At 45.2% G+C, this 16,001-nt stretch overlaps 1 protein-coding gene across 1 annotated transcript in view; it reads left to right on the forward strand.

Annotated features, from left to right (window-relative positions):
• Positions 1-16,001, forward strand: part of Scn8a (sodium voltage-gated channel alpha subunit 8) — a 171,050-nt gene that overhangs the window by 76,583 nt on the left and 78,466 nt on the right. The window contains exons 3-6 of the mRNA XM_038342097.2: positions 6,619-6,737; positions 8,383-8,472; positions 8,856-8,984; positions 10,780-10,871. Of these exons, the coding sequence (XP_038198025.1) occupies positions 6,619-6,737; positions 8,383-8,472; positions 8,856-8,984; positions 10,780-10,871 (430 nt within the window). The remainder of the gene's footprint in view (positions 1-6,618; positions 6,738-8,382; positions 8,473-8,855; positions 8,985-10,779; positions 10,872-16,001) is intronic.

The raw sequence follows: 16,001 nt of genomic DNA on the forward strand, positions 1-16,001 counted from the left end.
CACGCAGGGAGTCACTCTCCTGAGCCGTGTGTCACGTGGCTGACCCGGAACTACTGAATGACCAGTTCCGTGGGACATTTTCTGTTCTGTGTTGTTCTCTACTTGTCCACATGGCATCTTTTTTATTATTTCTTTTGTTGTTTTTATTTATACTTTTTAAATGGTTTAGAAACTGTTCTGGTTTGGCGTGTAGGGCTGAGTGTAGGGCTGAGAACATGCTAATAAGTGGTCCATACTGCATTGCTGTGAAGCTGTGTATGTTGTATTGTGTTTGTACTATGCTGTCATTTGTTTGGTATGCTTATGAATGTGCTTGTACCTGGTTGTGCAAAATGACTCTTTCCCTAATTGTAGGCCCCAAAGAAAAGGCATTGCATCCTGAGTTAACAGCAGCCATACTCCTAAGTCACGTGCTCCAAACCCCACATTGCTAATTAGAAATGAAAAGCCTGTGCTTTTTAGAAGGCTCATTTTATGCCAACGTGACACATTTATTAATACTCCATGCCATAATTTGTTAAGAACTGTTCCACTGCTCTTAATGGGCTTTGTGCTCAGATGCACTCGCTGGCTGTTGTTATAAACGGATATTTCCCCTTGGGCGGTAAACCACAGTCCAATTTCAGTTTCCTTTTAACTCATTTACTTCACAAAGATCTAATTTAAGACAGATTGGGTAAAATAGCCTGGACTTTATGGGCACCAAGTGATCATTGCTTAAGAAGTATTCTCATTCAAGACTAGCACTCGCTCCTTCCCCAGCTGGGTTTTGAAGGGTTGGTGTTGAAGCCATGTTGAACAAGGTATGAATCACGTTTTCTGGATCTTACCATTGAGCAGTGAAAATAGATGTTAAAATAAAGAACCATGTAGATGCTTTAGATTTTCAGTTATGGGACTGGCTGCAGTGGCGCAGGCCTTTAATCCCAGCACTCTGGAGGCAGAGGCAGGTGGATCTCTGAGTTCAAAGTCAGCCTGGTCCACAGAGTGAGTTCAAGGACAGCCTTGAACTCATAGCCTTGAACTACATAGTCAGACCCTGCCTCGGAAAACGAAAACAAATTCAACTCTATTTTTTGTCATAGAATTTTTCCGTCACACCTGTTCATGTTACTCATTGTCTTGTCGTTGTGACAAATGCCTGAGGATAGCAACTTCAAGGAAGAAAGACGCGTTTTGACTTTCAGTGGGTCCAGTTCATGGTCAGCTCGCTCCATCTTTCAAGCCTGTGATGAAACAGAGTCCTGACAGAAGGGCGTGGAAGAAGAAAGCTGTTTGCTTCATGGCACCAGAGAACTAGCAGAAGGGAGGGAGGGGCCAGGAACAAAATACACCCAGCCAGAGCGGTCCCTCTCATTCCACCCATTCTAACCCTGCCTTGCTTCCCAGTCTCCACCACCTCCCAGTAATGCTGCAGGATCCATCCAGGCACTAGATTAGAGTCCTTATGATCCAGCCTCGTCCTAAAAGCCACACCTCTGATCACTGCTGGCACTAGGGACCAAGCCTTTAGTCTATAAGAAGTGTCTCATCCAGACCATAATGCTATCCCGTATCCCTCCCATACCCAGTGTTCTCTGAAGAGCAGATGTAAAAGTAGAGGAGGCAGCACGATGCACAAAGGCAGGGTGTGTAGGGCTCTGCCCCCAGGAGGCTGCCCCTGCCCCTCGCTGCTGTGGTTTCCATGCAGTATCAAGCAGCCTCATTCCTGGTCCTGATAGACTAACATGAGAGGGCAGAATAAGTGCCAAGAGTTCTTCCACATGGAATGTGGGAGAATAGATAATAGTAGGTTTTCTCTTCAGAAATATGGCTTGCTGCTCTTTGCACGTCATCAGAGGTGTCTTGTAAAATGTCTGAACTATCGCATCATAGATAACAAGGCTGGAAAGGTTGTTGCCACATCCAACCAGCAGACTTCTCCCATTTTCTAAATGTGCTTCATCTGACCACACAGTTAGGGAGGGACGTTGGAGACAGCCCCAAGTGTATCAGGACAAGCACCGAGGGATGATCTGCTTGCTCCCTGGTGGGACAGTCTCTGAACTCTTGCACAGACTCATTTAGCCACTGCTGGAGGTGGGAGTTAGCAATCTCTGTTTTTAAAAAGTTCTCAGTGACTCCAGTACAGCCAATCCAGTTTTCACAGGACCAGTTCAGTGCCGCCATCCAGCTTGTGTGGCCCACTAGCTAAGTACAGTTTGCCTATTCCCAAGTAGCTAGATTGTGAAAATTATGAGTTTTGTGTGGCCATGAAGTTCTACAGGATACAGCCATTCCTGTGTGTTTATATGTTGCCAGTGGCAGTCACTATTGTGACAGAGAGTGCAGTCCACAGTACTTAGCACCTATGTGTACACTTACAGAGAAAACCTGCCAGCACCTCTCATTTCCTTTTAACATGGGGGCCTGCTCATTGGGGTTTCTGTCCTGCCCAGTTCCCACAGCCAGTAAGCCCCCAAAGAAAATCACACAGAGCTCTCCATAAGATTATAAATTGATTGGCCCATTAGCTCAGGCTTTGTATTAGCTATTATAGCTTATATTAACCCATTATTCTTATTTCTGTTAGCCAAATGGCTCAGTACCTTTTTCAGTGGGGTAGGTCACATCCTGCTTCTTCAGTGATCTGGGCAGGACTGGGGAGGAATGGGCTTCTTCCTTCCCAGCATTCTCCTGTTCTCAGTGCCCTACCTTTACTTCCTGTCTGGTTGTCCCACCTATACTTCCTGCCTGGCCAATCAGCGTTTATTTAAAACATGATTGACAGAATATAGACAATTCTCCCTCACCAGTTTCGGGTGTGTGCACTTATAGAGAAAGCCTGTCAGCACTGCTCATTTCCCGTGTCTCACACTTATGAGTCCTGCAAGCACCAGTGTGCACTCGGAAATTCCTAAGCTTTGAGTTGTGTTGGTCCAGACGCCTTCTTGCTTTATCCAGAAGGCATGCTTAAGAAACATTACATGCAAATTATCAGTAAATCTAGTTATTTTAATGATAAGCAAATTATAGAGCAACTCGCACTGAAAGTGTTGAGGATGTGCACTGTTTCAGGAGTTGGGTGTAAAAAGATGGTTCTTAGTTTCCAAGCAGAGAAAAGACTTTTATACCTGGTAGGGTTTGAGGGTTTAGAACAGTAATGTTAAACTATCTTATTCTGTGTGAAATATTGTCTCTAAATTATGAGTTATACTTCATGCATGAACTGTAACTGGTAAAGTCTCTATTTGCAAACCTTTTTTTTTTTTAGGTTCCATAAAACCACCTGGTTTTCCTCAGGCCTCTCAGTTTTCTGGTTCATCACCAGAACCCTGGCTAGCTTTTCATTAACAAACAGCATTTATTGAGCCCTTCTGTGTACAGTAGGAAGCACCTCCCACATGACCAACCCGAGAGACAAGGATGTGAAGAGTAAAGAGAGTAGGGTTTTCTTTTTTTCTAAAGTCTTGTTGGTTGTCACTTAAGGTGGGCAGGCAATTTAGTACAGGCTTTAGGTGAGTGGGGGGCGAGAATGAACTTTAGGCCCTGGTGCATGGACCAGTGGGTTTTTTCTCCCCACTGTTCTTAACTACTTTATATGGTATACCCAGGAGCTCAACTTTCCCATTTACCAGAGAATCCATCCCCCATGTCAACTTCATTTTGTCATGTAGTCATGAAATTACCACCCCATCTGGCACAGTAGAGGCTGTAAAAAGGCCCTGAGCTTGGCATAATGTACTGCTCTTTGCCATGTGACCTTTATGGGTGGTGTCCCTCTCCTGAGCTTTTGTAAGATACATACAGGTTAAGAATTCCTTCTTTACCAATACTTTATGGGAATATTAGGAGGCTGGATGAGGAGGTTATTTGAAAGGCCTGGCATTTCACAGAGAGTTGCTATAGAAACACAGAGGGGTACAAATACTTCAGAAAGAGAGATTGTTGTAGCCCATTTATTTCTTTGGAAAGCCAAGAAATGGAAGAACAAAATCTCTGCCCTTGACCTGTTTTAAGCTAATCCCAGATATTCTAGTTCTACTTGCTTTAGGATTTGGCTTTTCTGGGGATCACAATAGAACCTCTATGTCCTGGGGTAGGGAGAGGGCCAGTGCAGTGCTGCATCAGACATGGGATGGGGCACGTGGGCTCTTGTAAACCAACAGAGCTGCTCGCCAAGGTTGCTTTGCTGGTGGAGAGGCTGTGGTGACTCTGGCAGATGAAGAGAATATAAAATAAAAGCAAAAAAAAAAGGAACTTAAAAATGTAACCTGTCAGGGGCTCAGCAGTTAAGAGCATTGCCTGCTCTTCCAAAGGTCCTGAGTTCAATTCCCAGCAACCACATGGTGGCTCACAACCATCTCTAATGAGGTGTGGCTCTTCTGGTCTGCAGGCATATGTGTAGGCAGACTATTCTACACATAATAAATAAATATAAAAAAAAGTAACCTGCCAACACCTGCTCATTGGGAGTGTGTGGACTGAGCGCTGTATCGGACCCACACAGGAAACTTGGTTCCTGCCTCCAATAGGTTTTCTTCAAACTGGGTTTTAAGAAGAGCAAGTAGAGGAAGGGGTAGGAGAGAAAGACAGGCAGATGTTGGCTGAGGGTCCCAAATGGTACACATTAGATTAAACTCCTGTCAGTGGCTTTGTCATGAGAGGATATTAGATTTTATTGGAGCATTTTCTGCCTCTACTGAGGTCACTGTGTGTGTCCCCTGCATTAACAGACCGTGTCACAATACTTGGGGTGTTGTTGTTGTTGTTAAGCTGTCTTTGTACTTCTCGGCTGCATCTCATGTGGTCAGATACTCAGTCCTTCACAGGATGATAGGTTTGGTGGCTAGTATTTTTGCTGAGGCCTTTGTGTCCATTTTATAAATCCTGTGATCTATAGTATTCTCTTCCTGTCATTACCCGGTTCTGTATAAAGTAACCTTACAGAATGAGTTGGGAATTATTCCCCTCTCTTCTGTTTTTTTGGAAGAGTTTGTGCTAATTCTTTAGACATTTGGTAGAATTCATTAGTGAAGCCATCTGGTCCCTGGGCTTTTCTTTGTGGGGTTCATTTTTAATGCTTGGTGCAGAAGAGTATTTATAGTGCAGTCTCGCTGGAGGGAAAGACTGTTTAAGGATAGATCTGTATGCTAATACTTATAAAGAAAAATTCTGCAAGGATATTTTTAAAAACTGGCAGTAAAAATTACCATTGGGTAAAAGAATGGAACTTAATCTTACATTTTTTTATTTTTTTTGTTTTTTATTTTTTGGGGTTTTTTTGTCTTTTGGGTTTTGTTTGGTTGGTTGGTTTGGTTTGAGACTAGAACTCACTCTGTAGACCAGGCTGGTCTCGAACTCACTGCTATCTGCCTGCCAAGTGCTGGGATTAAAGGTGTGTGCCACCACCACCCGGCGTATCTTATGTTTTTAAAATCTAGGTATCTATCATTCTAAATAAAAACAATTTTTAAAATAAGCGACATACAAGTGACTTACATTTGGCTCTTTGCTGTGTGTATTTGTGCTGGCTGAACCTCTACTGGGACTCCCAGTTTGGTGGGCCCTACATCTGTCTCCAGCTCTGCAGATGGCTGTCTTCTGTGGACATAGAACTGCTTGTCAGCACCGTGAAGACAGTACAGTTGTGCACGGCCGTGCCTGCTCTACCGTTCCCTTTTCTGGCCACCCTCATCTTCTTCATCTCCTCAGTCAGTTTCTTTGTGTCCCTGTTTTCCTCTCTGAGCACATCCTGGCTCCCACAGACAGTCTGAGGGGAGCTCCTTTGTCCTGCTGTCTCTCATATTTTTGTTTTGAACATCGCATTCAGCCGCCATCATGATCACAAGTTCACATATGCCCTTCCATAAAGTATAGTTCTGTTCAATTTTGTGTCCTCTCCCACCCCCCAGCTTAGCACCAGGTGGCTGGGCATTGTGAACCCAAGTTATGTGTTGCTATAGCCTGTTCTGAGGCATGGGCTAGTTTGGCTCAATAGGAGGATTCATGCTGGGAAATACAAGTGAATGATTTTGGCAAGGCTAATGTCAGAAGCTCCTAGAAGCCAGACTGAGAAGACTTGGTGAGAAAATACTGGATGAAGTGCTCACCGTCCTTGCTTCCTTCAGTTTCGCCCAGGCTTCCTTTACAGCCGTCTCCCTAACAGTCTACCTTCTGTGTGTCATGGTCGGCAGAGTTGAATTTTTGTGTTTCGTGCTGATTGTCTTCCTGGTTGGAATATGAACTCCTCAGACAGGACTGTCTTGTTCACCAGTGGCTCTTAAACACCGCCAACATTGCCTGACACAGTCGGTCAGTGCTTAGTTGTAATTCCTGGAGAAAGTCAGCCCTCAGTGAGTGAACATACTGTCTGGAGCTGGCACAGAGAGTTCAGAATTCTCCAACTGTGAGCCTGCTAGTTTTGTGGCCTCTATGTGTGACCTGACCTGAGGGCTGGGTGCTGGTGGGGGGGGGGGGCAGAAACTATTTCACTGCCCATTTTTTGTTTTTGTTTTTGTTTTTTTTAAGGGGCAAAGCCCAAGGTTCCTCTGAGAGAATTTATTTCTTACCTAGAAAAATGTTTTGTTGGTGACTAATACTCATATTGTAATGACTTCTCCTTTTCTTTCTCCACAGACCTTTGTAGTATTAAACAGAGGGAAAACTCTCTTCAGATTTAGTGCCACGCCTGCCTTGTACATTTTAAGTCCTTTTAACCTGATAAGAAGAATAGCTATTAAAATTTTGATACATTCATATCCTTTTCTGCACCAGGAGTGAGTGCTACAGGCCTTGCACGTCTTCGAGGGCGTGACGACTGTATTGTGTACTGTTCCACCAGCATTGTGGCTGACCGCTGCCACCGCAGTCCGAGGGTTAGGAACAAAGTCTTGCTGGATCCTCAGCTGAGCTTCTGCAGATTCATTTTTTAAAGATATTACTGGAGTCTAGAATTATTTTTACTGTCATTATGGGGGGGCTAATTAAAATGTTAACCTTATACTGAAGTCTTGGCTTTTTAGTAATTTCATTCCATGATAATTCAGCTTGTTAATGTATTAATATCTGATACAAGGATGTTTTTGAAAACTACATCTTGAATTAAAATCGCTGAATGAATGCCCTAGAATTTCTTTTTTCTTCTTGAGCAAGGAGCTTACAAATTACCTGGTATTTCTCAGATGAAATCAACTCCTTGGCACAGAGGTTTAGATACAGACTGGATAAGTAGGAATTTTTTCTGGGATTTGCCTTCCCCTTAAGTGGGAAAGTAACAGCCTTTACATCATATTAATATAGAGCATATGACACATGACAAATGCGCTGGTGGGTTTAGCATCTTGGCACAGTGACTAAACTTGTGCGTGATTGGCACTTCACTGAACAGCACTTAGTTCTGTGCATCCAAGAGTACTGCATCCTCCAGAGAGGTCGCAGAAAACACGGTGCAACTCAGTGGTTCAGGTCAGTGAGCTGCTGCTGCATGGAACTTGGTTCTGGAATATGTGGTACCACAGTTGTGAAGTTGTGAGGTTACAATAAATAATTTACAATTAGACGGTGTCCCTTTCACAACCAGAGATGGGATGTGTCTTCCTCTCCTGTCCCTAAAAGATATGTTATTTTCCCCACCCCAAGGATACTCCAGCAGAAAAAGTCAAGCTAGAAGAAGCATTGTTTTTAAAATTCCACTGGTAAGATAAAGATGGGAATAACATTAATAAGAGGGAGTGAGCTCACAGGGAGTGAGCTCTGGCCTGATGCAGTCTGAGTAATTCCTCGCAGTAGAGAAGAGCATAAAGGGCTGAGAAAGATCCTGGATAGCAAGGGTGCCTTCACAATGATCAAACTGACTCACCCTGTTACCTGAGTCTCAGGACTAGTGGACTGCAGGTGCCCTAGGAGTCTCTACCTAACAATGCCACACTGGTTTTCAGGTGAGACATGTTCAACGCACAATTGACTGGTCTGTTGCTCAGAAGATATCCAGCCCGTGGGAAGACCCTGGAGGAAAGAACCATCAACTACCTCTAGATTTTCAAATGACTAATTATTCAGGATAATTAGCAGTACATGAATCTTGGGGGGAAAGTATAGATTTACTTTCTCTGATGTCCTTAGGGTCTTTGGTGACTTCTGGATCCTGTTCACAAAGGGTTAAATATTTAGGGTATTGCTCCATAGTTGGCATGGAAAGTGGCAAGTTTATCCAAAAGCGGTGGGGCAGTGGCAGTCTTCTAGGGAGGGAAATGGCTGTCCAGCCCACCTACCGGTCAGCTGGGATGCCCCGCTTCCCTCCTCCCTTTGTCTTTTCCTCTCCTGTGTCTGTCCCCCTCAGCCTGTCGATTCAGAGCTCATGAGACCTGGAATGAATGGGTAGAGCCCTTAACTCTTCTCTACAGTCTTCAGCATGATCATCATGTGCACTATCCTGACCAACTGTGTATTCATGACCTTTAGTAACCCGCCCGACTGGTCGAAGAATGTGGAGTAAGTGGTCCTTTCTTTGTTTGCTTGTTTGGCTTAAACACTGCAAGGTATTAGGGGTGGGGCCCCTGAAGATAATGTAGAATTCAGGAAATAGCCTTAGAATGAATTCTAGGAAGCCAGACAGCACTGGGAGGGATTGCCCTTCCTCACCAGCAGGGGCTTTTGCCATCCTGTGCCCTCCTTCCTCTGAGGGTCTCCTTGCCTGTCCCAGAGTGACCCTGTGTAGCATCCCAGTTGCTGAGGGCGTGTCAGCAGCTTCGGTCAGGTGCTCTTTTCTCCCTGGCACTGTCTGTGTGGTGAAGCTACACCTCAGGCAAGTGTTACTTAAAAAAGTTTATCAAAGTTTCTGCTGGGAATAACCTTGGCTGTCGGCATCCTTACAGGTACACATTCACAGGGATTTACACGTTTGAGTCACTAGTGAAAATCATCGCAAGAGGTTTCTGCATAGACGGCTTCACCTTCTTACGAGACCCATGGAACTGGTTAGACTTCAGTGTCATCATGATGGCGTAAGTTCCATGCTTACTTTACTCTTTTCTGAATATGACTGCATATGCGTGTGGGAGTGCGTGTGCACGTGTGGGTGTGGACCTGTATGCTTGCATGATGGTGCAAGTGAATGTGAGTTTGTGTGCTTAGCAGAATGGAGAATCTTTTTTTTTATTTTTTGAGATAGAGTCTCACGTAGCACAGGTTATCCCTGAATTCACCATACAGCTGAGGCTGCCTCCAGCTCCTGATCCTCCTACCTCCTCTCCCAGTGCTGAGATTGCAAGCTTATACATGACACCTGGCTGCAGAATGGGAATTCTTGGGTAAATGCATCTTGCCCATGGGTTTTTGAATATGGCTTTTGCTTGCCAGCTCCTCTCAGTTCTCAGACAGCAGAACATTCATGTGGGTATAGGGAGGCCTCAGAGCTGGGAGGCCAGTAGGCAGTGATTCCCTGCCCTCATAGTTTATCTTCTCTATGACATTGGCCAAGGTCCTCACACCCATCTCTAGAGGGCCTCTGTGAAGGCACGAACTATTTTGGGTGTAAACTTTTGGCTGAAAATGCATTTAAGGTCTTTGACTCAAATCAAGAGCTGAAATATCTGGGCTGGCACATCCAGGAAAGTTTCTAAGCAGCGGTGCCAACTCTTGCCAGGATCGAAGAGTCAGATGGCTCTAGTATTTTTATTTCTGTGTTAGGAAAGTGTGCCGTGGGCCGAGGGGACCCTTGGAGTGAGACATCGGCTGTGTGTGGAAAGATGTCAGAAAGGAGGAAAGCGTTTGCATGTGTATGGGCCTAAGCATCAGGAGGAGATGCAGGTCCACCGTGAGGTGTGACGGAGGTGTGTGCACCGAGTGCCTGAAACTGGCACTGACTTTCACTTTTATGAAGACAATTTCTACTCTCTAGAGTTATAAAACATACATTGGTGTGCTTTCAAAATCTGTATCCTTGCCAGGCACAGACCTGGTGAAAAAATGGGCTTATACCTCAGCTTTTGCTCTGATCTCATGATCTGGATTTTTTTTTTTTTTTTTTTTTTTTTTTTTGAGCCTTGCTTTTAAGTGTCATAGGCTAAAACCTCACCTGTAGACATGGTTGCAAAACCAGTCCTGGAGAAGTCACAGATGCTGTCGCGGAGGCACTTGCCCATTGTCAACCGGGCAGTCACTCTAATGTGAATTTGTTTTTGTGAGGCTCCTGCTACAAAAGTTGTCTCTGTTTCTTAGGAAATTATTCACAGATCTGGGTACATAAGTCTTTGCTGCCTCATGGCCTTTCCCGCTTGCTAAGAGAAAGCAAATGGGCTGACGGAAACGCCACTCTGAAATCCACACATCACACACTGGTCCAGGAGCCTGAATCTCAGAATGCCCTAATCTGTCAGTTCTCTAGAATATACTTTTGAATTCTTTTTGCCCATTTTTTGAAAGATGTGTTTCTCACATATTTATATTAAACAAAATAAAACCATAACTTGTACACAAGACCCTCACTTGCCCTGTTCTCAAACCCTCCCCGAGTGGTTCCGTTACAAGTCACCTTTGGTTTGATTCTGCAGGTATATAACCGAGTTTATAAACCTAGGCAGTGTTTCAGCTCTGCGCACTTTCAGGGTACTGAGGGCTTTGAAAACTATTTCGGTAATCCCAGGTAAGATGGCCCGGGGTTGGTGTCAGGTGTTGGGTTAGGGCCCTGCTGTGACGTATTGTACTTTTTGTTTTGTTGTGGTTTTGTTTATTTCCTTTGGTGTTTGTGTTGTGCCTGTGTTTGTCACTTGTGTCTGTGTGTGACCTCCCTTACTACAGATATGTGACAGAGTTTGTGGACCTGGGCAATGTCTCAGCGCTGAGAACGTTCAGGGTTCTCCGAGCTTTGAAAACTATCTCTGTCATTCCAGGTGAGCAAATGCGTGCACAAGACTGGTTTTGCCGCACCCCTATTTTCTTCCACTCATTTTGTCTGCCACATTTGAGACTGGTATTGACGCTTTTGATATGACCTTGCACTCTGCATGCCTTCCCTAAGCAGTGTTCTCTGGAATGGCCCTCTGGTCCTTAGGCTTCTCTGACCATGCTTGCCAGGCATGCAGCACTCATTCCATCCACGCTTCTGGAAAAAGCCACGCCTACAAACCCTTTCAACCATCCCAAGGAGGGCTGTAATGGAGCGAGCTGTGGCTTTGTGTAGGAATCATTTGAATCATGGCCTCATAGAATTACCGTAACTTTATATCCATGCTCATCCCATTGCTTGTGATCCCAGAGTTTCTGTAGCATGGTTTGCCAATCGCATGCTATTCAAAGACGTGTACTTTTACTGCTGCCATACTAATGTAACCGTTTTATCAAGAAGCATCCTAACCAGTTAACTCATCACTTCAGACTAGTTAAGGTTTAAAAGTCTTGGAGTTAGTGAGCCAAATAGTCACTGTCTCTCATACTCCACGACTGTCCTCATCAGTAGAGTGAACCCAGCAGCCATCTGCTGTGAATAGATCAGGGATCACTCTCAAATGTAAACTGCAACGAAAGCATATACAGGTGCCATTGCAAAGTCAAAGGTACAATATCAGCAAAAGCCAAGACACTTGAGGGGACAAAAGGAAACAAGAGAGTGACTTGAAAAGTAGTTGAAGGACAATCTCTTGAAAATATTTGCCTTTCACTCTTCCCTGCCTGGTTGAGCTAGCCCAGTGGTTCTAAATCTCTTGAAGGTTTGTGATCCCTTTGAGACGCAGACACCCTCACATCCCGTATCCATCCGTGCACCTCAGGTTAAGATTCCATAATTTAAAACATTGCAGCTGGACGACAGCCTTTCTAAGAACCAGTCTTGAAATCTAGAAGGAAAGATGTATGAAGGTTAAGACTAGTTAACCCGGCTGAGGTGAGGTGTGTTGCTCTTTGGACTTTAGCTGTGGTCGGCGGTACTAAGGAACACTCCGTGTGCTGACCTGTGGTCCATCCCCTGTGACTGATGTCAGAAATAGTTTTTTGCCCTCTATTTAACATCACGTCAGTGACCTAGGGAGGAAAGCACAAAGGTAGAATTGTGAGAGAGTAGGTTGGGGTGTGGTTTGCCAGGAACCTCAGGGCACTGAGCCCTTAGGCAGGCCTTGTTCTCTGGCAGCGGGGATGCCATATTTCTTCTTTCATTTCCCTTTGGTCTCTTTCCTCCTCTGGCCCCTGTAAACACGATCCCATGTTTCCTGTTCATCTCCCCCAGCACACTGCAAGGCATCTGTCTCTATGTTCCTGTGATCTCAAACAGTAGAAAGCTGTGTTCTGCTCACTAACTGGGGCGGCAGATGCTGTCTCTCTCTCTAGCCTGGCTTAGCACTGCCGTTCTTCTTGTCTCTTCTGTAGGCTAACTTTGGAGCAGGGCATCTCTGCAAAGTAATTCTCTCTAGTCTGTGTGTGTGTGTGTGTGTGTGTGTGTGTGTGTGTGTGTGTGTGTGTTCGTGTGCGCGTGCCTGTGCCCACAGTACCTGTGCCCACAGTGCTATATAAACAGTTGCACTAGAAGCACTTACCACGAAAAACAGAGCAGAAAGTTTGTGTCGGGATTTAGACATTAGCTCAGCAGTCTCAAGTAGACTCTCTGATTCCGATTCTGTAAGTGCCGCAGTCGAGCTGGCTCTGGGGCGCTAAGAGATGGAAACTGACTTTAAGGGTAGTACAGCTAACGACAGATCATTGTCAGCAAGTTCTAACTCGTGTGACTGAGTTCCGACCCTTTGCTCTCCATTCTTACTGTTGAATATGAGTCAGAGAAGCCAGTGGTTGGCCTATGTAGAGTCCTGAGCTTGTCTGTCATTCCCTGGGGGGCTGTTGTCCTATTACTACCTGCAAGTTATCCATGTTTCCTGCCAAGGTGAAGTCACTGTGCATGTGTCATTGGGTTTAAAATCAAAGTTACTTTGATTACAGGTCGTAGAGCTGGGACACATTAGCCCTCAGTCAAAGTTAAAACCACCTATATGCAACTTAAGGATTTTGCTCTCCACCTTCTCCCATCTCAGTTTGGATCTTGGACTTCCCTCAAAGCAGTCCAAATTACAGAAAGAAAGCATGAATGCAGCATCTGCTTCTGTCACTGTGACAGAATATCTGATGAAAGCAACTTAAAGAAGGAAGGGTCATTTGTCTCACTGTGTAGAGGAGAACAGTCCGTCATGGTGGGGACAGCGTGGCAACAGGAGCATGAAACCACAGGGCACACCTGGTCCAGAGCCACCCTGAGGGTAGGGCTTTTCCCACCTTAGTGAAAGCTGCTTGGACACCCTCACAGACACACTTACGAAAGACCAAGCGCACATTCTGAGCATTCTTTCTTGATGGGTCAAGACCCAGATACAGCCTACTCGTGGCTTCTTTTTGTTTCAAAGGTTTTATCTTTGGAGAAACAGTGCACAAACCTTCTATGTTGAAAGAGTCGCTGTCTTTGGGCCAGAATTGGTGATGTTCAACTTGACATTGAGCTATTCTGTCAGGAAGTTTATCTCTTAAATCTTTGTTTGCACTTTTTATTCATGGGGAGCCTCAGCAGAAGGGAACATCTAAAGGACTCCATCAGAGGTGACACAGGCTGTAGGACAAACGCCTCAGTCCAGGGCTCACCTCAGGAATTCTCCCATGTCTCCTGGAGAGGACGGCAGCCTGAGCGGAGCTGGAGTGGGGAGGGCTGCAGCTGCAGGCTCCTTCTCATTCTGTCACCCGCATCCAGTCCATCCTGTCTGCTCCAGAGCTGGGACTCTGCATTACTTTTCTCCTGGGTATTCCATTTCTCTGTTTTCATTCTTACCCAATGAGATCAGGTAGGAAACAGAAAGTGGGTGTGCCCAGTTTTCACAAAGTGTTTTCTTTAAATGTATACATTGTGAGTGTGGCTGTTTTCCTAGTTAGCGACAGGATAGAAAAAGATACTCTATAAGACTGTAATATTCACTAATGGTTTCTTTATTTCTATTTATTTATTATGTAGTCTTTTTTTTCTGACGGGGTTTCTTTGTGTAGCCCTGACGTTGTGGAACTCATTCTGTAGACCAGGCTGGCCTCAGATTGAGAGCTCAGCCTCCCTGCCAAGGGCTGGATTTAAAGGCGTGCACCTCCATGCCCATGACTGTTTCCTTTTAAATACTAAAGTTTTAAATCTTGTCGCTTTTGTGCTTCTCTTCCTTCTACATTGCATATTGAGGAAAAATCACCAAAATGTAGTGTAGTCCTAAGTGGGAAAGGACTGAGAGAGCAAGCATTTGCAGGAGACAAAGTGAACACGATCTGCTTTGCCCTTGGGACCAGCCAGCCTGACAGAACTGGGCGCCCTCCGACTACTGCTGAGAGCGAGTCCAATATTAATCTTGTGGGAAATTAGCTCAAACTCTTAAATTTCTCAACCTGTGCAACAAGCAGGGGAATGTGAATTTTTATTTATAATTGGACCATCGCAGCAACAGACTTGACCCCAGCGGGCACGGCTGACACATTGTCTCCGGACTCAGCACATTAGCTGGCTTTGTTCCCTTATTCAGGAGATTTGGGGTTAGGTAACAGGAGGATTAAAGTTGGTTTTGGATGTAGAGTAGGGTAGAAGCCTGCAGCACCAGTTTCTCCTGCTTCTCAAAGTCACTAAAATCTCCAGCAACCTCTTGGGTAGCTGGGTCCCACTGTCTTTTCACGGCCTGTAGTGAATGTCTGAACTTCTGTTCCGATGAGCACTCATGCTTGCCTCTCTAGGAGTTCTCCCTGTCCAATTTGCCCCCACATGGCTTCTGTTGTACACTCTGTTGTGTAGGAGTCCTTTGCAGGAGCATTCTGCTCTGTTTTGGGTAATTGGTTTTCGGCGAGTGTCTTGCTGGTTCTGGCGTGCAGTGGTGTGAGCCAATAGAAGCAAGACAGCTCGTCTCAGCCAGAACAGTGCCACCAGGAGTCTCTCCTGACCAGCGCTGGTGGTAGTCGGTGTGGTGCTGTGAGCAGCCGCTTCAGGCGACCTTAGCTGGAATGTAGGAGATGCGTTGATAGCACACAGCTGCAGATTACCATTGACGTCTCTGAATGTGGCTGTGCTCTTATCGGCCTGTGGGAAGAAGAGGTGGTGGTGGCTGCTTCCAGGGCTGCTCTGCAACCTGTATCCTTCGGCATGCTTCATGCCACACAGCATGAGGTCTCAGAGAGTGCTTTGTAGATGGCTGCTCTTAATGTGGTTTAGTGATGTTCCTGCCTAACTAGCTTCATCTCTGAGCCTCTGTGAGGCGGGCAACTGGAATGCTATTTCCAACTAAGTTTCCACTTCTCACTTCTTAAGCTAAACAAACTCACCAGCAAGGTAGTATAAGCTCAGACGTCAGGATGACTGAGGAAAGGGTTTTTAGCTGTGTGGAAATATGTTTCCAGATTTCTTCAACTGAGACATCTGGCTGACAGAGAAGGGACAGTAAGCCACCTGCCGGTGACAGGCCCATCTCTGGGAAGTGAGTGCCAGGCCTGGGGCGGGAGCTCTACTGGAAAGCCACAGGCTGCAGTTATGCCAACCTAGGAGACGCTAGAGACCCCTGAGTTCCTTATCTCCACCCCTCTCCCTACATGTCTGTTTCTTTCCTTTTCTCAAATACAAATCCCTGTGCTTTGTCAGGTACATCTTAAAATGACACAGTATGGCTCCTGCCTACTGTTCAGCTTTGTATGTTAATATTTCTGCCACATGGTCAGATAACTGTTTCTTGTCCTGCTCCAAATCCTTATAGGAAAGGGTCTGGATTTAGGTCAGATGTCCACACTGATATCCGTAAGTACCGAGAGAGTCACCTTGTACAAACAAAGCTGCTAACAGCACACCCTCAGGGACAGGGACAGTTAGAACTTGTGGCCTAGAATTTCTTGTCATACAGACTTGGAACACCCAAAGATTTCCCACTCTGGAAAATCAGGTCAGACTCATGGTGAAATTATATGATTTATTGATTGATTCATTTGATTTATAATAAGCCCTTTTTGTATATTTTGTAATTTTAAGTTCTTTTTATTGTAAG

The sequence above is a fragment of the Arvicola amphibius genome, chromosome 9 (genome assembly GCF_903992535.2).
Source record: "Arvicola amphibius chromosome 9, mArvAmp1.2, whole genome shotgun sequence".
Taxonomy (NCBI): Eukaryota; Metazoa; Chordata; class Mammalia; order Rodentia; family Cricetidae; genus Arvicola; species Arvicola amphibius.